This window comes from Serinus canaria, chromosome 1, assembly GCF_022539315.1.
Source record: "Serinus canaria isolate serCan28SL12 chromosome 1, serCan2020, whole genome shotgun sequence".
Lineage (NCBI taxonomy): Eukaryota > Metazoa > Chordata > Aves > Passeriformes > Fringillidae > Serinus > Serinus canaria.
In genome coordinates, this window is record NC_066313.1 from 110,949,032 (window position 1) to 110,973,330 (window position 24,299).

At 42.8% G+C, this 24,299-nt stretch overlaps 1 protein-coding gene across 1 annotated transcript in view; it reads left to right on the forward strand.

The window, feature by feature from the left end:
• DSCAM (DS cell adhesion molecule) overlaps window positions 1-24,299 on the forward strand; it is a 386,044-nt gene that overhangs the window by 303,099 nt on the left and 58,646 nt on the right. Inside the window, exons 18-19 of the mRNA XM_030234233.2 lie at window positions 5,338-5,471; window positions 18,632-18,785. Of these exons, the coding sequence (XP_030090093.2) occupies window positions 5,338-5,471; window positions 18,632-18,785 (288 nt within the window). The remainder of the gene's footprint in view (window positions 1-5,337; window positions 5,472-18,631; window positions 18,786-24,299) is intronic.

The window sequence follows — 24,299 nt, forward strand, 5'->3', positions numbered from 1 at the left end:
ATTTTTTTTACATGAGAGAAAACTTTTCATTGTAAAATCAATGGTGCAGCATTTTCCACTGCTGCTAGAAAACCCAGTCGGGGCCTCCTGTGACTTCTCTGTTGGTGTTCAGCTAAAGAATTAACCCAAAATTTCTTCAGCAGGCTTGAAATCTTTAAGGGTAACCCAGCAAGTGAATCCTGGATGGAATGCCTTGATACTTTGATTTCTTGTAATGTTTGATACTGATTTTAGACACCAGAGGTCAGACACTGCTGCTGATCAGCAAAGGAAATGGGAACAACTCAAGCAAGTAATAGGAAATGAGCTTTCAAGAAATGAGCTTTCCTTTCAAAGTGATCATATTTATGCATTTTATTTTATCTGTTTATTTATGGTTTTTTTTCTCCCCCCTTTCCTAAGAGCTGACTTCAGAAAAAAATGCTACTCTTTTTGGAGTTCCTCCTGGTAGAAAAAAATAAGCCAAGAAATGTCCAATTTTTAAAAATTCATTCTGGTTTTGTCCCTTACCTTTTCCACTTTACAGTTTCTAATAAGCTGCTCATCCTCTTCACCTGGAGAATAAATTTAATAAACCATTAAAAATTAAAGCAGTTCTTCCAATTCTTTTCCCTGCTGTGATCAAAATGCAGTTTGAAAGGCTTCTCTGTTTTGCAGCAAGAGGGAGTGTGTGTCACAAATTCCCTCTCTGCTCCTGTGCTGCAAATGCAACATGAGCAAACTACAGTTGAAACAAGGAATTTGCTGCCTGAACAAGCTTGGAACATGACACAGCTCCTTGGCTGGCAGCAGTGCCCTGACCTTGAACAGACCATGGGGGGACACAGACCCCAGAGCCCCTATCCCAGGAAAGCTTCCTGCAGCTGGGAATTTGGTCTGGTGTCAGTCAGAGGTGGCATCAGGGCTGGCTGTGACACAGGAGGATTTTAGCAGCAGTGCTGTGCTTCAGCTCTCTGGCATTCAGAGCCAGGCAAAAGCTGCAGCAGGAAGGAAGGGAAAATAGAACCAAATCCCTCTGCCATCCCCACTCTGCCTGAATCCAAAGAGATTTTCCTCCTCTCCTTCCTCTCCCTGGACACCAAGTTTCCTCACCATTGGCATGAGAGGCACAGACAGCATCTGTCAAGCTTTACATTTATTCTAAAATGATTAAGCAGAAATCCAGCCAGGTGTATGTTCAGTACTCCTTGGAGCAGAGCTCTGCTTGGGTTTGTTCAGCTGATGAGGGTGACTGGGCTCTGGGATGAAAAATTGCCCTTGATGACCCCTTAATGCACTTTTTTTTCTAGTTGTAAAGATCTCCAATCTTTTTGACTAAGAAGCAAAAGGCACAGAATAGTAAATGTTCCCCTTGGGAAACTGGCAGGACTTGATAGAAGTGGTGTGCTTAATATGAGGCCAGTTCAGAGCAAATTCCCGTGTGGATGTGTTTTGGCTGGCATAGATCTGCACTCTAGGTGGAATAGCTACATGAACAAACAGGCAGCAGTCAGGAGTTATTTTGGTTTTACTAAGTGCAGCCAGCAATGGAATAGTCCTGTGTTGTGCAGAATTAAAATCCTGATACAGAACAAGGCTCAGATTTCTGATTTATTTACCATATCACTCTTAAATGCACCACAGTCTGTGCATTTGCCTCCCTGCTGCTCAGTACTGTAAGAAAAATGGTGATAATTTCTCTGCTTATGAAAAGGAGAATGAGAAAGTTCCTGGAGCTCCTCCCCATTATCTGGCACATCTAAATGCTGGTTCCCAGCCCTGTTGTATCAGGATAATTGCCTGCTCTGCTTTAGCATTTCACTTGCACTGTCAGGAATACAAAGTGTTCTCCTCCACATGAAAGCAGGATGCTATTTCTGTGTTTTTCAAAGCCTTGCTAGCTGGAGAATGAGGCCATCTTTGATCTTAAATTTGCCACATCTGCTCCCTGGAAGGCTGCAAAGTTGTTTAGAAGCAATCCTCAGCTTCTCACCATAGTTTTACCCCCGGTGACTATAGGGGGAAAAAAGCATCTATGGCATTGTGCAAATTCAGTTTGTATTTTTGGGAGCTGTGGGAGTGCGTGTGCTAAATAAAGGTCCAGGGAGAATTCAATAAGGCAGCTCAGGTCTCCTGATACTGCTGGCTTGTAATGACTGAAGCCTGAAAGGCTGGGGATGCAGTGGCATTGAAGGAAAATACCTTTAGTTGGCTTGGCAAGGCTCAGGATTTTCCTCTCCAAGATCAGGCAGGCACCACATTGCCCAACTATTGAAAATGCAGGTCCACTGATGAGGGGAGAGAAGGATGCATCTGACTCCATGTTCTCAGAAGGCTAATGTATAACTTTATAATACTATATTGTACTAAAAAATACTATACTATACTAAAGAATAAAGATACTGAATGCTAAAAAGATAATGAAAACTGGTGACTCTCTCCAGAGTCCTGACCCAGCCTGGCCCTGGCTGGCCAAAGAGTGAAAATAACTCCCAGCAGAATGCAATGGAACAATCACCTGTGGGTGAACAATCTCCAAACACATTCCACATGGGCACAGCACAGGAGAAGCAAATGAGACCAGAATTGTTTTCTTTTTCTCTGAGGCCTTTCAGCTTCCCAGGAGAAAAACCCTGGGCAAAGGAATCCTGTTCAGGGAATATGAATGCCACAGCCAACCACAACTTCCCCTGATGCCCAAGGAACCCAGTTTAGTACGGAATGCTTCAGTTGATGCTGAGATAGCTGTTATGAGATCCAGGGGATGGGTTTGACCAATGACTTTACCTCTGGACAAAGGACAGTGGGGTCCGTGGAGCACCAGATGAGACTCTGCAGGATTCCTTCCAAGGAAATGTAAACACTTCCACACACACAGTGGAATGGCACACAGCTTTCATGTGCACAACCCAGCAGTGCAGCAAAAAGAGAACTAATAAATGAGTATTCAGAATAATTTTGGCAATGCTGCAAAAACTGCTGCCTGACTCCAGTGAGGTGGAGGGGTCCTTGGGTTGAAAGTTTTACTAACTGTCTTCCTGAGTTTCTTTCTGGCCTCTCTTTCTGCTGGTCTCACACCAGAGAACAACACAGCAATGACAAGGAAAGTTTCCCACATAGGCCCAATGACTGGAAAATGCCAGATGAATTCTGAGTTAATCCCTCAACACTCGACAGCCATGACCAATTACCATCAAAGCCTGTCCCTATAGATCACACCCTAATTTAACAATAAATTGCATTAACCTCATCCATCTATTTGTAGTGATTTCCAGAAAACATTGCTATCCATAAAGGAATCCTCCTGTGGGTTAGGTAATTACCCTGGAGAGCCAGCTTGCACTCCTCAGCAGCAGGAGCAAATAGCATTTCTAATGAGCTGGGTATAAATAACAAGTTGGATGCTGTCAAGCATCAATATTTACTCTGCATTGGATAGAGCTGCTAACTGAATTAGCCCCTTTGCAGTGAGGGGCTGGGTTTGCATGCAATTATCATCATGACGTTCTCACTTGATGCATAATTAGCTCTCTCTGCACACCATAAATAGAAAATGCACATCCACAGAAGTTGCACTGAGTGGTGCCTGTCAGTTTTCTCACATCTTTCCAGGACCACCTATGCAGATATAAAATTGGGGGGTCTCCTCACATTGTTTTTATACAAAAAATGAGCAAATTTAGATCTCAGGCTGGCTGACTTCTCTTTAAGGGCAAATTTCTGTAGCAGCATAAAATCTGCTGGCTTCATTGAGGTAGAAAAAAGACTCAGAATTTACCTACAAAGATCAGGACAAGGGATTTTGTACCTCTACTGTGCAATAACTGTTTTCTGTGAAAGTAAAGAAAGCTGGTCAAGCATTGCAATGGTAATTGCACTAGAAATTTTAACATTTTGGTAGTTTTACTTGAAAGCAGACAAAAATATTAGATTCCTCCCAAAGCAGCAGTTCTGTAGTGAACAAAGTCCAGAAAATTGTTGTCATTTTGACTTTAATAACCTATGTAGCAATTATTGATGCAACATATCTATTTTAATAATTTGACATAAATATTGACCTCACACAGTGCTGAAACATCTTTCAAATTATTTATTTTCACAGTTTTTAAAACATATTTTCAAATATTTTGACACAAGTTGTTATTTTTCAGGAAATTTTAAACCCATTTATTCTGATATTAAATGTAGCCCTTGTTTTGTTTGAGTGCAAGCTTGTGTGTAATGTGATATTCCAGCATGCAGGAAAATAAATCTAGTAATTTTGCACATTAGTAAAAGAGTGTTTCCAAAGGTGGAGAGCACTGTACAGTGTAATGTGTGTTTGAAAAAACAGCATATGCTCATGAAATCAAAACCTTTCCCAAAATGCAGGACTGCAAGGGGATGTAGTAAAGATTACATAGCCAGATTTTAACATTTCCAAACTGAAGCTTTTTCCACTGGTTTTAGACACAAGGTCTGGAGGGTTTAACTATTTCTCTGTGTATTATGTAGATAACTGCTGTAATTAGAGAAACAGATATTCTGCAGTGCCAGAGACATCTGAGCTGCTGAGGGCAGGGCAGGGGACAAGGACTCTGTGAGGGGAGATGTCTGCTCACACATCGTGGCACTTGCTGGCCATGGGTCACATCAGGCAGTGCAAACTGCTCATTTACTCTCCACTTCATTAAATTCACAGCTCTGCTCTGGATGCCCATTAAACTGTCCACATCTGCATTATTTATAACACTTTGGCATGGGTTGTGTGTTCAAAGCTGGCCATTTATTATAAAGTGTTGTTTGGCAATTTCTGTGACCACGGACAAGATATTTCACGTGTGCATTTGGATTCAAACTGAAAGGGGAAATTTAGGTTGGATCTAGGGAAGAAGTTCTTTACTGTGAGGGTGCTGAGGCCTTGACACAGGTTTTTCAGTGGATGTCCCATCCCTGGAAGAGTCCAAGGCCAGGATGGATGGAGCTCTGAGGAACCTGGTCTAGTGGAAGGTGTCTCTGCCCATGGCAGGGGTTTGGCAGATATTTAAGTTCCCTTCCAACCCAAACCATTCTTGGGTTCATTGTATGATTTTATACAGGCTGGAGGGGATATTTCACAAAAGTTTAACCATCAGAAGCAGGTTCTGCTTTGGGGCCCTCTGAAGAAGAGTTTCTCCCCTCTTAAGGATGGGGTCACACCCCCCAGACCTTCTCCCTGGCATGGGCAGCGTGGAATGTCCCCAGCACAGAGTGTCCATCTCAGCCCATGGGGGCACAGCCACCAAAGCAGCACACTCCCCTTTTCTTCTTAACTCCTCTCTTACACTGGGATGATGGAATATCTGCCTTGGGCCACTCTAACACACTTTGCTTCTTCAGTTCCAGGTCCTCCTGCTGGAGTTAAGGCAGCTGCTGCCTCGGCCTCCACGGTTTTTGTGTCCTGGCTGCCTCCCCTGAAGCTGAACGGCATCATCCGGAAATACACCGTGTTCTGCTCCCACCCCTACCCCACAGTAAGTGCCACAGCCCCTCTCTGCAGGCCTGACACACTGCATTTGCTGATACCAGTCCTTGATCTTCTCCCTGCTGCTTCCTCTCCTGCCCTTTTCTCCCTGAGCAGGGTCAAAGGGGGATCCTGGAGCTACAGAGAGAAGTGAGAGTGGAGTTGGGTTTATCCAGCCTATCAAATTTCTGTTTAAAACCTATTGCAGAGCATTAGCTCACAAATAATTTCAAAATATACAGCTGAAATGAAGTATTTTCACAAGGTTTGGTTAGTTTAGAATGTAAGAAGTTCCATTTTCCAGGACCAGCTGCAGGAGCCCTGTTGCAGCTGGAGGCATGTATTCATTTACCCTGCTTCCATCGAAGTTCCTGCCTTTTTGCCTTGAGTATTCATGTGTGAAGGAACATAATGACTTACAAACAAACATATTTGCTTGTGAATAGGCTTATTTATGCCTGGAATATTTACCCAATCTAGCTCTATGTGCTTTTACTTGCTGAGAAAGTGACAGGAGGGAGTTTGAATGGAGTATCAGGTTATCTTTCTTCCTGTCTGAATCACAAAGAAATTCAGCAATCTTTAAGCACAAGGGCCAATTGCTCTTTAAATACCCATGAATATTGATTTTCATGTGGATTGAAAAGAATACTTATTTATTTTATATCTGAGGTTTGGATTTAGGTTATATCCAAGGTTTGGATTTCAGATTTAAGCAGGACTTCCCACCAAAGGTAAAAAATGCAATCTTGGTTTGATAGGCAAGGAAAATATTGTTCCAAAAATTTCCAAAAGTGCTTGAGGCGTGTGGAAATTTCCCTGTCCCCAAAAAAAAAATACAGCAGTAAGATTCTGTTGGAACAAGGGGGTCTTTTAGATCCTTTCCAACCCAAACCATTGTGTGATTCTCTGATTTGTGTTTTGGGATTACTGTCTCCTAAATCCAATAATTTCATAATTGCAGCAAACCAAGCCATCTTTAGCACACCTTTAAATGTAAAGTAGCTGGAGATTTTCCATCACAGTTCATACTTTTCTCTGGCACTCAGTGGGTTAAAGAGGTCAGGGTTTAGAGGACAGCTCTGAGTGGGAATCAGGAACTTCTCTGGGGGCTTGGACAGAACACCAGATGGTGCTGCTGCCTTCTCCACATCCTTTCCATGCACCAAGCTGCAGTGCTGCTTCCTGGGGCTTTGCTAGCAACGTTTTTTCCTCTATTTACATCCCCAAGAAAATAAACATCCTCAGCTAAAAATATTCTCTACCATGTGAGTCTCTCTCAGACAAAACTTCCCATTTTGTGGTTACCTTTTGGAGCACCTCAGAGATGGACAATGACAAGAGCAGTTGCTTTTTTTTTTGCTGTTCTTGGCCTGAACAGAACCTTACTGCTGTATTTTTGTGGTGTTCATTATGCAGGGGTGTATATGAACCATCATGGAACCATACCTTAGCCCCAGGTAGAAGCACATGCAGGTGTTTGTGCTTTTTATTAATTGCTGATGTGTACATAGATAGTTCTGAAAGGTGTCCCTGCCCCCAGGACAGATGATCTTTCATGTCCCTTCCAGCCCAAATCATTCTGTGATTCCACGATCCTGCTGTTACTTTCATGCAGCTGTGTGTACACAGAAATATATATATATATGCACCCACAGATATATGTATAAATATGTTCAACATCTATCTATGAGTCCCTGTTCCAGTGCTCTGCAGATCAGCAGGAGCTTGCAAAGATCTTCTGTACCAGCCCTGTGTGCTGGGTGAGGCAGGGATCACACTAGGGGCTCAGTTTCCAGAAGCCAAGTTGGACATTTTTAAACAAATGCAAGCCCTCAGGACATATTTAATATAGGACACACTCCCTCAGCTTTATTTCTAACAAAAATGCTTTGTTATCTTTTATTCTGAAATGGATTGTGAGCTAAAAAAGCTGTTTTATTCAGAGCTGCTTTGCAGTGAAACAAGTCTGCTGCAGAGCTGCTCAAATGCCAACACTGCTGTGCAGATCCACTTAATATATCCAGGGAAGTTCTTGTTTGATTCACTGCTGGCAGAGACAAGTAGCTGACAGAGGGAGAGGCCTAAATTAGGGTGAGGAGGAGAATAAATAAAAGATCTGTGTCTTTGTCATCTCCTCTGCCACCATAAGTAGCAAGTGCTGTAGCTGCAGGTATGGAGCTCTAAAAACTTCATCCATCAGTCCCAGCCCTGGCTGCAAAATAACTTTGCTAAAAGTCTGCTATTCAAGCAGAAAGGCAAATTCAGTTCTCAGGCATCAGTGAATAGAAAGAGAAAAGGACAGGGGTAAAGGTAAATTTATGGGGAGGCTGCACTCTTTGCAGATTGTATTTTATTGCTGACTTTAGACAGGGTAACAACAGTCCATGCAATAGCCTTTAGACAGGTTAACAACAGTTCTTTACACAAGAACACTGCTTTGGTGTTTAAGTCACCAACAGGAAAAATCATTAACTCTGTTGGTCATATTGTGCATATTTTTATTACAAACATAACACTTATACAACCCTGACATATTATAAAATGAAGATTTGCTGCCTCTTGCACTGTTCAGTTTGCTTTGCAAAGGCAGAAGCTTTTAAAACTTCTGCTGCCTCTGTATAGAACAAAAAGCATTTCCTCTTTAAATATTTTGAGCCCTAAGGACAGGATTTGCCTGGGATCCTTCAAACCACAAATATGATTAATGTGTGAAAAAGGGAAAAGGTTCTCCACTGCAGTCTGTTCTCTGGCCAAGATAAAGGGCAAGCAAGGATCCAGTTTCACACTGTTTAATTGTTGTGTCTGTAGTATTCTACAGGCATAATTAGGCAAAACTTTCTCTTTTCTATTCTGAAAATGTAGGGGAAAAATACAGAAATATGAGACTTCATGGATCCTCCATTCTTCAAATATAAGAAATAGAATATGCCAGAATTTAAGTTAGAAAAATTATCCTTTGTGCTAACTCATAGCCTACAATCTTGCTTCTCCCCACTTTCTACCATATCCATGTCCAACTTTTGGTAGGATCTGGCTTCTCAAGACCACTTGTACTGGTCCCATGGTGGCCAGATTGCTTCTAAGAGAGGTAATCCCATTGTACTGGCAGGATGCTCATGGCTCTCCTCCTGCTCAGGTCTCAGGGAAGTGCTGTCACTGCTGTCCCACCCTGGCAGGGGGATTTCCCCCCATGGTGCCACCTACAGGGAGCACAGTTTGAATCCTAGCACAGAAATTAAGCTGGTTCAGTTCCTGCTGAACTTAACTCCTTCCTCAGGAGGCTGCTTGAACTGTACATGTGCTCTGCCAGGGCTTTTCAAGTGCAACAGAAAAGGAGATTTGGGGGTTTTCTGAAGAAAAAAGACTAAAAACCTCCCTAAAAACAACCACCGACCTCTGGTTGTGTTCAGGTCAGTACAATGCTTAAAGAAGAATCAATGGCATTAGATTAAATAAAATTTAGATGTCAGAAAGTGTCAGGAAAAGGTGGCTGTGACACACAGGTTGGTCAGCCTGGGAAACTTTGATCTCAGAACAGGTGAAAAGCTTCTTCTAAAGAAGCGGGAGAGTGCTGAGGGCAGGAGAAGGAAGATTAAGGATCAGGATTTCTTGATACAAGAAATTATGAGAAAGTGCCTATGCACAAGGACAGAGAATTTTGATATGGGAAATTCTGATCAGCTGGGGGAAAGTATTACCATGAGATCCTGGTCAAATATTGAAGCTGGGGCCTAAATTGTGGAATGTCCACATGTGGAAATCTTCACTTGACATGTCCCTGGGCAACTTGATGCAATTAAACTTGCTTTGGGAAGGGGCTTGGACTGGGTGACCTCCAGAGGAACCTTCCAACTTCAATTCTATTATTATAAGGCAGTTTAAAACTGGAAGAGTTGGTCAAAATCTGTATACCACAAGGGAAACTAGACAGTGGTAGAGTTAATGTGCAACCCTTGGAGGAAAGGAGACACATTAAGTTGACACCAAGATGTCTCATAATTTAAAAGTCTCCTATAAAACTCATATGACATTTTAGGCCACTGGCAGGACTGTTTGTCTTTGTCATCTGAACATTTTCTATGCAAAGTCTCCCAAACAAGTTCTGCTTTTAGCTCTCACTATCAGGAAATCAGAGACTGGGAGTGAGGTCACCTTATTTCACATCTTAACTGAGTTCCACATGAGTGGAGGAATGACAAAACCAACTGACTGTGTCCTGAAAAGGAAAATCACTGAGAAAGGAGAATGGTCTCCATTTATTATCCTTTTATAGTGCACTTCTACTTACATGACTCCTTTCCATTAATCTCCAGGCTTTCTATGGAGGAAGCATGGAGTGATGCACAAATTAATGACCTGCTTTGCTGGAGACAGCAGGAAAATCCTCTTTAATGTGTTTGCTTCTATTAGTCAGTGACCCACCAGCAGATCAGCAAAACCCAAACAGCAAAAACAACCATAATGAGTACACTTCCCTAATCAACAAGTCAAAAGACTTTGATATGTGCATTTCTGATTGGGTGATGCCATTCTCTTTATTGACACCCAAATGATTTTGCTGGTCTGTATTTTCTCAGCTCTTTACCTCACTTTCTAGCACAAGGACCCAAAGATTGGCAAATAGGACAAAAACTTGCAAAGCATACAGGTGTATATTTAAAACCCTAGATTTCATATAAGAAGAACCAGTTTATTCTCTGGTCTTTAATCCTGACAGTGGTTTTGAAATGTTGGTTGATAAAACTGTTGCTTAGCTGTGGGATTCTGCTAAGAGATGATTTGTCCTTCAAATTCCTTTGACTGAGGGCTCAAAAGACCAGAAGCCTGAGGACTGGAAGGAGAAGAAATTCCAGAACTGTTGAATGAGATGAGTGGAGTGAGAATATTCCTGCAAAAATCCCAGATGATGCTGTCATGCAAAACTGGATTATCTGGATGAGGAACCAGAGCACAAAGCAGACCCCAGTGCTGAAATAGGGGCAATGATTAGGAATTACCTCATAGTGCAAACCCTACAGTCAAGCCCAGGTTGGATGGAGTCTTTGAAAACTGTGATCTACATTTCTGGACTTCTCCAAAGGGTGTAGAAAGATCCAAAAGCTGAAAGCTCTTCAGAGATTCATGTTGGCCTGGAAATATTTCTGTGAAACAGTTGGATTTGGAATGGGTGGTAGATGAAGAGGTGCAAAGCAGTGATGGACAAGAGGGAAATGATCTTATATTTGGCCAAACTCCAAGTCAATTTACGTGAAAACATGATCAATATTGGAAACTGACCAACATCTGAGGCAGACAAATACTGATCCTTTTGATTTGCTTATTTTACTGTGAGAAACATACTCTTAAGCCTGGTAAACTTCTGTATTTGTTTTGTTCTTTTGCTTTTATTTAAACCCACTAAGGGAAAATAAATTATGTGATTTAACCAGAATACACAGGAGTCTCTGGGGTTGCTGTGTGGAAGAAGAGAGTAATTGCTGCTCTTGGTCTGTAATTCACAGACTCTAAGTGGAATTTAATTAGTCTGACTTCAGTCACCTTGAATGGAGTCACAAATACTTATTCTGGGGTCATCAAGGATTTCCTTTCATTAAGGAAAGAAGCTAGATGTCTGTGATAAACTGGATAAATCTCCTTCTGAAAGTTTCCCTTCTCTTTGTTTAGTCTAGAGAAAGTATACATGCTTATCTTAAACCAGCTGATCTGCAACATAAACTAAATGAGGAAGTATATACAATTATTTAACCTAGATCTTAACACTATTAGCTGTCATAAATTCCCATCATCCAGGTGTTTTCTACTCAGTTCTTTCAGGCAGACACAAGTTTTGTCTTGATTTTGCATAGGATGTGTCTAAATTCTAATTTTGGGTTTGCATCACACTTTTTGATCCTCATTTCCTCTCCAGATTAAAGACTTGGATAAAAGAAAACTTTGGAAAATAGAGTTGATGCAATTATAAGGCAGAAATTATTTGTTGTTAAATCCTGTAGATCTTTCAGTGATAAAAAGGATGCTGAAAGTTTCTTGGAAAAAGGAGAAGTAGCTGGCAGAAGTTGGCTAAGTAGATAAAGTAATGTTGAACAGAAGTTTATTTAGAGTCTGCTGATTCTGTAAGGTTGAATTGTAAATATATGTTCATTGATTTGTGTTTTACAAGCTGTATTTATCACTGTATCTATATAGCACTTTTTACAGCTTGAAGATATTTATGCTTATTAATTCCTCTGTGCTTTATTTAGCGTAGAAATAGTGCATAATTTGGGGGTTATTTTAAAACCTTATATTGGACAGTATTTAAAATGTGTCTGTTTAATACACCACATGTTCTATTTTTAGCCTTTTTGTCGTTGTTTCACATCTTTGGTGCCAGCTCCCAAACACAGTACATTCATTATTTTAATTGCTTTGTCAACTTTACATTTTTTACCTATCTTATTTTTGTCAGAGAGCAGACCTCAGGAGGGATGTGACAGAGTATAAATTGATTCTGAAGATGTGCTGGTTTATATGATTTTTAAAAGGTCTCCTTGTAAAGCCCTACCAAAACAAATTTGATATTGATTTTTTCATAAACCTCCCTTCTTGTCTCACTACCCCGTCTCACACCCAGGGATATCAATACACTCTTGACAATCAGTCCTTGGTGTCCTGACCTTCCTGTGGTCACCAGCCCATGACACCACAGGCTGCTTTCCTCCTCAGGAGGCTCAGGGACTCTCCAGGAGGTGCTCCAAAGGGACAGGCAGGTGATGGACCATAAGTGAGATACCTGGAAGTCCAGACAGTGGGGTTTTCTTCCAGCTGTAATACCTGGAAATGAGAATTCAGGAGGAGCAGAGGGAGCTCCAGGTGTTTGTCCTGGAGAAAAGGAGGCTCAGGAGGGACTTTCTGGCTCTCCACAACTCCCTGGCAGGACAGAGGAGCTGGGTGAGGGTCAGGCTCTGCTCTGAGGACAGGAGGAAATGGCCTCAAAGTGCACCAGGGCAGGCTCAGCTTGGCCAGCAGCAGGAATTTGTCCATGGAAAGGGGGCTCAGGCCTTGGCAGGGGCTGCCCAGGGAGCTCTGCAGTGCCCATCCCCTGCAGGTGTCCCCTGGAGGTGGCACTGAGTGCTCTGGGCTGGGCACAAGGTGGCCATGGGGCACAGCTGGGACTCCATGGGCTGGGAAGGCTTTTCCAATCTCAGGGATCCTGGGGTTCTTTGGGTTGGCAGGATTTTCCTGCCAGTGGGAAGGCAGGGAGCTGCCTCTGTTCTTCCCAAAATTTTCATCTGAAACTTTCTAACATTTTAATTCCACAATTAAGGTGAAAGAAAAATTACAATGTTATATGGCAGCTGCATTCATTTCTGTGCACAGCTTCTGTTTCCAGCAGTTACCTTCAATAATGCTGAGTGAAAAACAGATGTCACCTTTTAAAATAAGAGCCAGCACCTGAACAGAAACCATTGTTACAGCAAAGTGGCAGCCAAGAGCCCTACTGGAGACCATGGTCCAGGATCAGTGGTTATTTGGAGCTTTGAGAGTCTGTCCATCTGTGAAAGGAAGGCAAAAGCCAGCAGTCCTCAAGAAAAGTACAATTTGTGACCTCAGGCAGACTTTCACATCTTTAGGGAGTTCACTGAGAGGTCTCAGCAGTGCTCTGTCTGTTCTTCTCAGGGATGCAGAACTTGAAGTCCATTCTCTATAAATAAAGACGTGTATTATTTTATTTTTTTTTTACCCCACTTCACTTCCAGGTAGAAACATCTTAGTGTAGCCCCAGTACTGGATAATTTGTGTGTCCAGGGAACTCTAAAACGTGATTTTTAGAATAAAATATCTCAATACTCTTTGTCCCTGGAGTTCTGTGCTGAGTTTTGGGGCCTCTCACATTGCAAAAGGACCTTGAAGTGTTTGAGTGTGTCCTGGGAAGGGTCTGGAAAACAAGTCTTAGGAACAGGAGCTGAGGGAACTGGGGTTCTTCAGTCTGGAGAAAAGAAGGTTCAGTAGGGACCTCATTGTTCTCTACAGCTCCCTGAAAGGAGGTTTTAGCAAGGGCTGGTCTCTTCTGCCATGTCCAAAGTAAAAGGATGAGCAGAAATGGCCTAAAGTTGCACCTGAGGAGGTTCAGGTTGGATATTGGAAATGGAAATTTCCATGCAGAGTGGTCAGGCCTTGGGATGAGCTGCCCAGGGAGGTTTGGAGTCACTGTCTGTGGGAATGTTCAGGAGGAGCCTGGATATGGCCCTTGGGGACAGGGTTTGGGGTGATGCTGGTGAGGCTGGGTGATGCTGGGACTTGTTCTCCTCCAGCCTTGATGACTCTGTGGTTTCCAGGAGAAGCAATGCCCAAGGAAGGCAAGGCAGACAATCCTGTGTTGGAGCTGTACAAAAAGATGGAGATCATTGTACGTAGAATTGAAGACTGACTTTAATTATTAATGAGGCTCACTCAGTGCCTGTTCTAGGTCTCATCTGTAGCAGCGATTCAACAGGGCCCAAGGAGCAGCACCTGGCCCCAGCAGGATGTGATGGTGGCTGATGTCAGCCTGCACTGCTTATCATGACCCCCTCCAAAGCTGAATTGTTTTGAAAAGAGCTATTTAGAGCACCACAAGACTGAGTTAAAAATCAGAGTGGATCATTGGGATGGAGTGCTTCACTCACTGCCTGGCTCTCTCCTGTCTAGCAGTGGAGCTGAGCCCAGAGGAGGGATGTTTGTTGGGAGAGACCCAGCTATGCAAACACCATTTCACTGGTTTAACTCAGGCCAGATAGAACAAACTCAGTGCTGTTCTGTGGGAGCCTACAGAAAAATCCAGTGCCTCCTTGTTGTGGGCAGGAGGGAGCAGCCCCAGTGTGTCTCCTGAGCCCTCTCTGTTCAGTGGCTCCATTACTGACCTGGCTAATGAAAGAGAGAGGCTGCCTATTAAATTAGCAGGGAATACCAGCCTGGGAGGGGTTGCATGTACACAGGAGACAGAAGCACAATTTGGGAAGGTCTTGATGAACTGGGAAATTGGTCTGGAAAAAATTGGACAAAATTTAGCAAGAAAATGGGTACCCTGAATAACCAACTGCAAAAGTACTGTGTAGAGAGCAATTCTGTTGATTCTTCAGAAGAGGATTTTGAGGTTATTGTGCCTCCCATGATGAACATCAACAGCCTTTATAACCCTGTCCTGAAAAGCCAAATGAGAATCCCTGGAATTGTTGAGTGCAGGTTTGGAAACAGTGAGAAAGCTATGGACCATCTTTAGACAGTCTGAAGGATAACAGAAGATATTATTAGAGAAACTGATAGAGAAAATGGGATTTCTGGACAATGTTGAAAGCACCAGAGTTATTTAGTTGTAGAAAGATAACGGTAGTGGTGGGGAAAGGAACGATAAAACTTCATGTAGATTAAAGACTGGTGCAAAGATCAAGGTAATAATCTATTCTTCATGTTCCTAATGGACTAGAAAAGAAGCTATGGGTTGAAACTGCAGCAGAAAACTCAAGATAGATTAAAAAACTCCTTATTTCTAATCATGAGATTAGTCAAGCAGTGGAATAGATTGTGCAGCCTAGGGAGTTGCAAAATCTCCTTTTATTGTAAGTCTTCAAAATCAGGTTGGGGAAACATCTGTTTGAAATTGTGCAGACACAGATGAACCTGGTTTAAAGAAGAAAGATAGACTCAGGTGATCTCTCAGAGTCCTTCCAGCTCCATTTTTAGATGATGCCATGTTTTCTACCTAAAACTGGAGTGCAAACACACACCCCACTCTAGGTAGTATATATATAATTTATATTTATATTTATAATTTTCAGCATGAGACAGCCAATACACAGGTAACCAACTTGCATATGCTCTTACTTCATAACACACACCACAAGCCTGGGCTGTCTCTTCCTTTTCACTCATGTCCTTAAGGTCTCTATATGGCTTTCCCAGTTCACTTCCTGGTTTCCTGCAGCTTGCAGAGAACAGAGATAGAGATCTGTAGCTCACTTATCTAATCAGAAGTTGTGTGGAACCAGCTGTGAGCAAGATGCAGGCTACCTTTCACTAAATAACCTTCCAGCCCACAGTAAATGCTACCTCTTGCCTTAACTCCTTGCTTGGGAATCTACCTGACTGCTTGGAAAACTGTTAGAAATATATTTTTTTCTATAGCCCTTATCTGAATTTTTCCCAGGTTGTGTTAAGAACAGGCAATTAAAAAGAGAAGGCAGAGGGATCAGAGTTTATGCATTACATTACCTGTTAAATTGTGCTTAAAGGATCAGAAGTGCCAGGAGATGGTTTGCTGCTTGACAGTGTACCAAGAAATGCACACCAATAGGGCTCAAGTTGCAGAAGAAAATGATGTTCCCTGCACCAGCTCTTCCTCAGCATCACTTGCCATTGCCTGGTTGGGGAAGTAGATTGCATCCTGATAAAGGACTTTGATTTCATTTTATTCTTCACAGCCCTTGCTGGCTTTCAGAGACTGATCTCTGTCTCTCCTTCTTCGACAGTGAGCTGAAGGCAGAAGAAAAATTAACCCATCATCTATAAGCTGAATAAAAATAGCAATTAGGAAAAAAAATCCCTTGAGCAAGCATGCTACTGCTTCTAAGATTGAGCAGCAGTTTATGTTTTATACTGGCACATACACGGGCCAATGTGTGACAAGGTGACATTCCTTTAAATATTTCTTATTTCGATTGTTTAATCTTCTCTTTGCTGACAAAGCTGCCTTTTTTTCTTCTTGTGTAATCAAAGTCTCTGGCATGTTAGGCTAATTGAAGTGACAGGCAAAAGTTTCAAGTAAAATTGATTCTTTTCACTGAAGCATCCCCAAGTGTTTAAGAGGGAATGTGAGCTGAGGAAAAACAAGATGTGTGTTAACCAGTTAGAAACCAAAATCTTTTGCTATAGCAGCTTGTTTTAGGAAGATGAGAGTGGTTAATTTAGTGAAGATGCATTTACCAGATTAAATTAATAAATTAATTCTGAGAATAATTAACTTTACATTTAAAATAGCCAGAGATGCAAATGGGCGAATGATGCTGGGAGAAAGAAAGGAATTGAAAACAAAGCATTTTAAAAGCTTTAAGAACAGAAAATCCTGCTGTTTGTCCATCTTTGGAGTTCCAGTGAGAAAGAGCTGGTGGTTGCTGGAATGAAAGTTAGCCCTGAGGAATTCTGTGATGTTTAGCTGCTCCCAAGTGCTGTACCCATGTGCCATGTCAGGAGGTGGTTCAGAAGGAACCTGTGCTAGGTAACTGCATTAATGAGTGGAGCCTAAGTGCCAGAGACAGCCTAGCCTGTTTGACTTTCAAATTAACTGTAGGAAATGCTGCCTCATGAATATTAAATTTCAGCTTCCTCTGCCATGATCAATACATTAATTTTTATGTATGACCTCACAAAGATCCAGCCTGTCAAGCTACGGGCGTTTGTCCAATATTCTTGTGTAAATGTCAAGGCAGATGGTTCTCAAAAGCTGCTGCAATATTTCACCTAATAATAAAGGTGTCTGGCTGCATTGACCTCTTCATATCACAAGTGGGAACCCAGGCAAACTCTGGCTAAATAGGACAAACTAATTTGGCATTTTGACAAGCAAAGGGGCAATGAGTTTGGCTAGAAAATATAGCAAGTGCCCCCTCTGGGCTTGTTCAGAGCCTGGGAACTTTGCTGGAGCAAGCCAGTCTTCCCAGAAAAATCACTGTCCATGGAAGGAGCAAAATGTGTTCCTGTAGAAGCCTTTGCATGGTCTCTGAAGGGAGTCGAGGTGCCTGGCTTAGAGACAGATGTCTTCACTCTGGGTTTCAAATGTGAGAGGAGATGAACTCCCCAGGCTGTAGGAGAGGCCAGCTCAAGAGCAGAGAAGTGCAGTGACCCATTCAGCAGCTGAAACTGTCTGCCAGTTCACATGGAGAGGTGTTTAATGATATCTCAAAAACATCTCTTATTTATTTGGAATTCACTTTGAAGGACTACATATTCCAATGTTTTCAGGTCAATGTACCTTTTGAAATGCTAATCAGGTGGAATTGGCCTTTACCACAAGCAGATATTTGTATATCAAAGAGATTCCTTGCACACTTTGTCAGTCTGAACAAGTTTAGATTACACTGATGCAATATTTTTAATGCTGATTCCTGCTAAAATCTTCTTTTCTACATCATTAACCCTCTAATTATTTTTAGCCTAGTGTTAGTTAGCCATTACCAGGCTCAGCACTGCACAGGGAAGTGAGTATTATTCATCCCAATGCTTCATTACCCCTCTATTTGTACGTGCAGGCATCACAAAGCCCGTGTCAGAAATAAAAGTGGCAATACTGAGCGCTGTAACGTTGCTCAGAGCTGAGATTTCCCTCCTCACACTTGCTGTGCAGGATGTGCTGAGGCTCTCAAAGCCCCCAGGAGGGATCTCTGTGTTCCTCCACACCTTGCCCTGCACAGGTTGCTGCAAGCAGGCTGCAGAAGCTCTCATGGATGAGCAGGGACTGCAGAGCAGCTGGTTGGCTCTGCTGCAGCCCTTGTGCCCAGGCACTTGAGTGACAGAGGAGACACTGAACTGGCATTTCTTCCAGCACTTGTCCTTCCCTGCTAATGCAGCCAACTGGCTGAGATGACCTTCAGCTGGGAGTCTCTGAATGGAAGTAATTTTGCGATTAAACAAACCTAGACTTGGGGGAAGTCTGAACAGTCTGCTACAGAGCACAGTTTTATTCTTGGTTTGCTCCAACGCTGAAGGGATAAGCCACCAAAACCCAGGAATGAAGAACATCAAAGGTTCTAGGTGACAGAAATAGTAAACTCCAGATTTCACAGCAGATGCAGCACTGAATCCTCCATTGGGAAAGTGTTGTGTAGAGCTAAATCAGTTTGTCAGAACTACTGATGGTAAAATTAAGCCATATTTATCCACTTCCATTGTTTATCCAACCCTGTAAAAATGAATGGCACATAAAAGTCCTAATCTGAATAAAACCAATCTGTGAACGAGGCACAGGCACAAATTCACTGAATGTGAATGGATTGCAACAAGTTACTGTGTCTGCTCTGTTTATTGCCATCTGCCATCTGCTTGGAGCAATCGATACCCATCTGAGGAGCCCTGAAGTAACAGGCTTTGTAGCACTCACTTTTTCTCCAAATACTGCTTATTTTAGCCTGGAAACATTTGTCTCTCCCACCACAGGTGATCAGCGAGTTTGAAGCCTCTCCCGACTCATTTTCCTACAGAATCCCCAACCTGAGCCGGAACCGCCAGTACAGCGTGTGGGTGGTGGCCGTGACGGCTGCGGGGAGAGGCAACAGCAGCGAGATCATCACCGTGGAGCCACTGGCCAAAGGTACAGGGACAGCTGCCCAGAGCCAGCCAGGCTTCTGCTGGCTAATTACTGCTGCTCATGGCTGGCAGAATTGCCTGGTGTGGCCTCTCTGAGGGTGGGATTTGTCAGGAGCTACCTCGCGAAAGGCGAGGTGACAACTCGCGGGTAATTGCTCCAGGTTTTGCTGGAATCAGCAGAGAGGGGGTGACGTGCTCCTCCAGGGGGTAACTCATCCAGCCTGCCTTAGAAGGGAGTAGATTGCTTTTTGGAGCCATTTTTATCTTCACTTCTTGGGAATGGATTGCTTTTTTGGAACCGTTTTTATCTTCACTTGTTGGGTGCAGGGGGTTTGCAGATGATGCCTCTCCCCCTCTGAATAGATTTCTTTTCATGCTGTACAAGGTAACTTCTTTATCATTCCTTTCCTTAGTAATATCTCCTGTGTACTCCACAAGTACCATCTTCTGTATAAAATGGTCTGATTAACATATCTAAACTCTGAACAATTGTTCTCTACTTGCATTAGCTTTGAAGTTTGCTGCTTCTATTTCAGATATGATGAAAGGATAATGTGCCTGAAATCTTGAATATTTATTTCCAGCTGTATTAGTTGTTCTATTAAAAGATATTGCTGGGGCCTGTGAATTCTGCCTTTTGGGATGTAATGCTTGCAACATTAGAGCACCTTGGCATGGAAATGGAGGCCTAACATTTTGAACAGCAAAGTGAGAAGAGTCCCATCCCACCCAATGGGGTCTTCAAATTGATTTTTTTTTTACTGCTCAACTTGGTACCATTACAGCCTGTGCCAGGATGGGCAGAGAAATGCACAGATCCCTAGAGCTGCAAAATCAGATACATTTAATTGGCTTTACAGTTTTACAAGCCTGCTAATTCTTCACTTGGGTGTTTAATGATGTAAAGATGTAAAATGAAGTGTCTAGTGCATTATGATGACAGGTTCTTTCTGAAAAGGCTTTGCTGAACTTCAGCCTAGTGCCACCAACATGAAAGCACTTTCTGCATGGAAGAGCAAACTCCATCACCATGGGAAATCTCCCTGGTCCTACCTGTCTAGCTGCTAGATCACCACTTTAATGCTGGTAGATTAACATCAGAGCTCTTACCATCAGAGCTCTTACCCAGCAGAGCTGCTCCAGCTGGGCAGAGGGCTGGAGCAGCTCTGCTGGGAGGAAAGGCTGGCACAGCTGGCATTGCTCACCTGCACAGGAGAAGCTTTGGGCTGAGCTCAGGGTGGCCTTGCAGGGCCTGGAGGAGCCCCAGGAAAGCTGGAGAGAGACAATTTCCAGAGGATGCAGGGACAGCAGCCAGGGAATGGCTCCCAGTGCCAGAGGGCAGGGCTGGGTGGGATCTTGGGAATGAGCAATTGTTCCCTGGCAGGTGGGCAGGCCCTGGCACAGGGTGCCCAGAGCAGCTGGGGCTGCCCCTGGATCCCTGGCAGTGCCCAAAGCCAGGTTGGACACTGGGGCTGGGAGCAGCCTGGCACAGTGGCCCATGGCAGGGGTTGGAACTGGATGATCTGTAACCTTCCTTCCAACCCAAACCTTCTAGGATTCTGTGATTATGTTGGATGGTATTGCTGATTTTGGAGGCTACTGTTTGAACACATGACAGTTTCCCAGTGTGGAGAAGCTGCAAACAGAGTTCTTCAGATCTGAAAAATCTGGAGCTTTTCCATTGTAGCATAAATGCACTGTTCATCAGTGAGACCAAAGCTGAGATCCTAAAAGGGGGATGAGGAGTGTAAAGGACACCAGTGAAGGAAGATCATGAAAGAACAGGAAAAAGGCAAAGGTTTCAGGTGTTCCTCCTTTGCTATCACCTGTGTGTAATCAATGTGTGGTGATGGGAAAAAAAAGCAAACAAAAATAAGCATCAAAATAAATGCTCAAATAAGAGTAAAAATTATTAGACATGGTGCAATCCAAATAGATTAAGGGTGCAGGCAAACCCTGCACAAAATGCACTAGAAGTTCTCTTTTGCCATGCCCTATGCATTTTAAAAAGAGGGAAATGTTCAAAGATGAACACCAAGAGGGAAATGCTCAAAGATGAACACAGATCAATTCAGGCTTTGCAGGCACCAATATTCATGACCTCAAGTTATGAGGAATTGCAGTATGCAATTGCTCTCTGTTTGCCAAAAATTGAGAAGTTGCAACTTGACCCACATGGACTTAAACTGATCCAGCTTACCAGAATTAATTCTGCTCCTCTGAAGCTTATATAACATAATCCATGATGACAAATAAGTGAACTTAAAAATAACTTTCATGAAAAGGCAAGATGACTTAAAAGAAAAAATAATTAATTACTTCAATACAGACAGGTCAATCTGAAGAAGACTTTATTTCAAAGGACAGTAGAATGCATCCAGTCAACCTTAGAGTTTGTAGTGATACTCCAATATAAAGTCTGCATTAGATGATGCTCAGGAAAAGCCTCTTACATGCACTTAGGACTGTAAAAGTAATGAATAATCCATTTGGGGAGGGTTTGATGGGCACTAGGAATACTGATAGATAGCAATTTAATGAACTTTGGATGGAGCTAGGTTAGAAATTATTGTATCACATACAAAATTTCCTTTAGGAATGCATCACAGGGCTTTTTAGGGAGCTGGGAGAAAGTGGTGATCAGTGCTGAGGGCAGTGGCTGCACAATGAGGAAGGATGGGCAGAACTCAAAGCCTCAAAGCCCTTTTTCACCCCCCACTATATCTGTGGCAAATAGCACATCCCGGGGTTAGAAGCAGTTAAAGCCTGATTTTGCCTTAAGTTCCCGATGCAAAACCATCCTGTGGGCAATTATTTTGTAGTTGTTTGCTTCCTTTTTTTGCTCCTCTTACTGCACAGGAACTGTCCAAGTAATGATACCATCATGACAGCTAATAAGAGTTAACTTAGAATTGAATTATGTCAACTTAATTATAACCCCTTTAAGAACTCCTTTGAGAACAATGAGAATGTCTAGATAGGGGTTTGATGTGAAATGGATAGTCCAATTTAAATGAAAGCCTAATTCAAGTTAACATTTCTTTCTTTCTTTAGTGTCTTCATTTCTCAGAACAGATTGTTATTCTCTGTAATTAACTGACAGAAATAATAAAAAAAATCCCCAACAAACAGAAAATAATCATGGCAATGAAAGTTCAGCCTCCACGTAAGCAAGCTCTGCTCCTGTCCCTCAAATTACTCTTCACTGGTGACTTGAAAGAAGTGGGTTTAGTCTATCAAATACACTCAGAAGACAAAAAACCTTGCATGCACTTGTCCCTCTGATTTACTGACCATGACTGATGGGGAATGGCATTTGCTGCCTGTGTGACAATAACAGATCCAGACCCCTGGCAATCTGATCCTCTAGGGACAACTCTCTGACTTTTCAGTTTCCCCTGGTTTTCTGAGCTACCTGAGCATGAATTTTGAACAGATTTCACCCCTAGTCTGTATTGCTTTGTGTGTTTAATGTTTTTAAGTAACATTTACTTATGTAAATGTGGGTTCACATGACAGTACACACTGCTCTGTTTCTTTGATCAGACTGGAGTACAGGGGTTGTTAGAGAACCATGGAATGGCTTGGGTTGGAAGGACCCTTAAAAATCCAGTTCCACCCCCTGCCATGGCAGGGACACCTTCCACTGTCCCAGGTGCTCCCAGCCCCAGTGTCCAACCTGGCCTTGGGCACTGCCAGGGATCCAGGGGCAGCCCCAGCTGCTCTGGGCACCCTGTGCCAGGGCCTGCCCACCCTCTTCTGTGAGAAAGTAAATGAAGGAATCTCCTGACCCAGGGTATTCACTGGTTGAGCTTTTATTTTTTTTAAGCTGAACTGCAGAGAAATGTCAAAGCTCTTGTTCAGTTTCCTTCTGAAGTTCACCTTTAAACCACAGTTGTGTCCTCTAGAGGAAGAAAAACCCACGTGGTGTTACATCCTCCTACAAAGAATTTCTGCCCATTTCAATTCCTGTGGCAGTAAATGCAGGTTGGAGGATTTGTAGTTTAAACAAGCAAACATGCAGAAAACTGCATTATCATAAGAGAGTGCACTGTTCTGTGAAGGAACCTCTTTATCTTCAATTAATAATTGAGTGATTTGTAAAACTAATAGGAACAGACACAGCCCTAATCCAGTGCCATGCCATCAAATGCAAGGCTAGAGGGAGGTGTGTAGGCATGTGGGTAGCTTTGATAACAAAGAAGTAAACCCTGCAGCTTACCCATATGATTCCAAAAATACCCATGGCTCAAAAGAAAGAGGTCTGTGAGATCCCAGGCTTTCTTAGCTCGTGAATGCCTGCTAGAATTTCAAACCTATTGCTCTGAGGTGGATTTCACTTGACATTTATTTTGTTTCTGGTTTTCTTTGTGCACCTTTAGCAGTCTCAGGACATCATTTGAAGTTCAGCTATAAAGAAAATTGGTCTTGAAAAATTTCCTGCTGGTTTACCATTTCTTTTAAAAGCACTCAGTACCTGGGAGGAATGAGAAAATCCATAGAAAGCTGTGGATGCTTTCACAGAAATACTGCACTGTGCTTTTCTGATGATTTTCTGAGTCATGGTCTGTCATCTTACCAGTGGCTTAGGCTCCTGTGAGATTTATGCTACTTCCACCCATCTCAGTAAAATGAGGGATACAGGATATTGAAAACCAGGAGCTGCAGCATTAATGTTGCACTTTCAACATCTGATCTCCAGCCTATGATCTTAAGGAAGAATTCACATTGAAATAATTATTAAAAACAAAGGAATATCACAAAAATTTTGCTGACAGTGGTGCCATGCCATGCTCAAGGCTTCAGCAGGATTCCTGTGTTCCACAGTTTGTCCTGCAGGAACTGGCAACAGTTGGCAGTAGCTGGATGATTCAAGAAACACAGGAAATGTGGAAAGGCCACAGAGAAAATGATTAATAGTCAATTTTAAATGAGTTTTCAGACTTCATGTTGCAGAGGGAATTCTGCATGGGACAGGAATCTGAGCAGTCCAGATGCTCACAGATGTTTGGTAGAGAGAGCTGACAGCATCTCCTGCTGCTTTTCAGAGATGGCCTGAGAGCCACGAGGCACCTCCTGCAGCAAAGCCTGGCACCACTGAAGACAAATGTGACTTCTAACACCAACTTCAGCAGAATCAGCATTTCACTCTGTGTCTCTGGCTGCTCTGAGCACTTTTCTGTTTGAGTTACTTTGGTTAATTAGCCCATGGTGTGATGGGTTGACCCAGGCTGGGTGCCAGACACCCACCAGAGCTTCTCTGTCACTCCCTCTGCAGCTGGACAGGGGAGGGAAAATATAACAAAGGTTCATGAGCTGAGATGAGGACAGAGAGAGACCACTCCAAATACCATCACAGGCAAAAGAGACTCAAATTGGAGATAATAATTGAATTTACTACCAACAAAATCAGAGCATGATAGTGGGAAGAAAAATAAATCTTAAAAACACCTTCCCCACACCTCTCCCTCCTTTCCAGTTCTATCTCCTCCTTCTCAGCAGCCCAGGAAAATTGGTA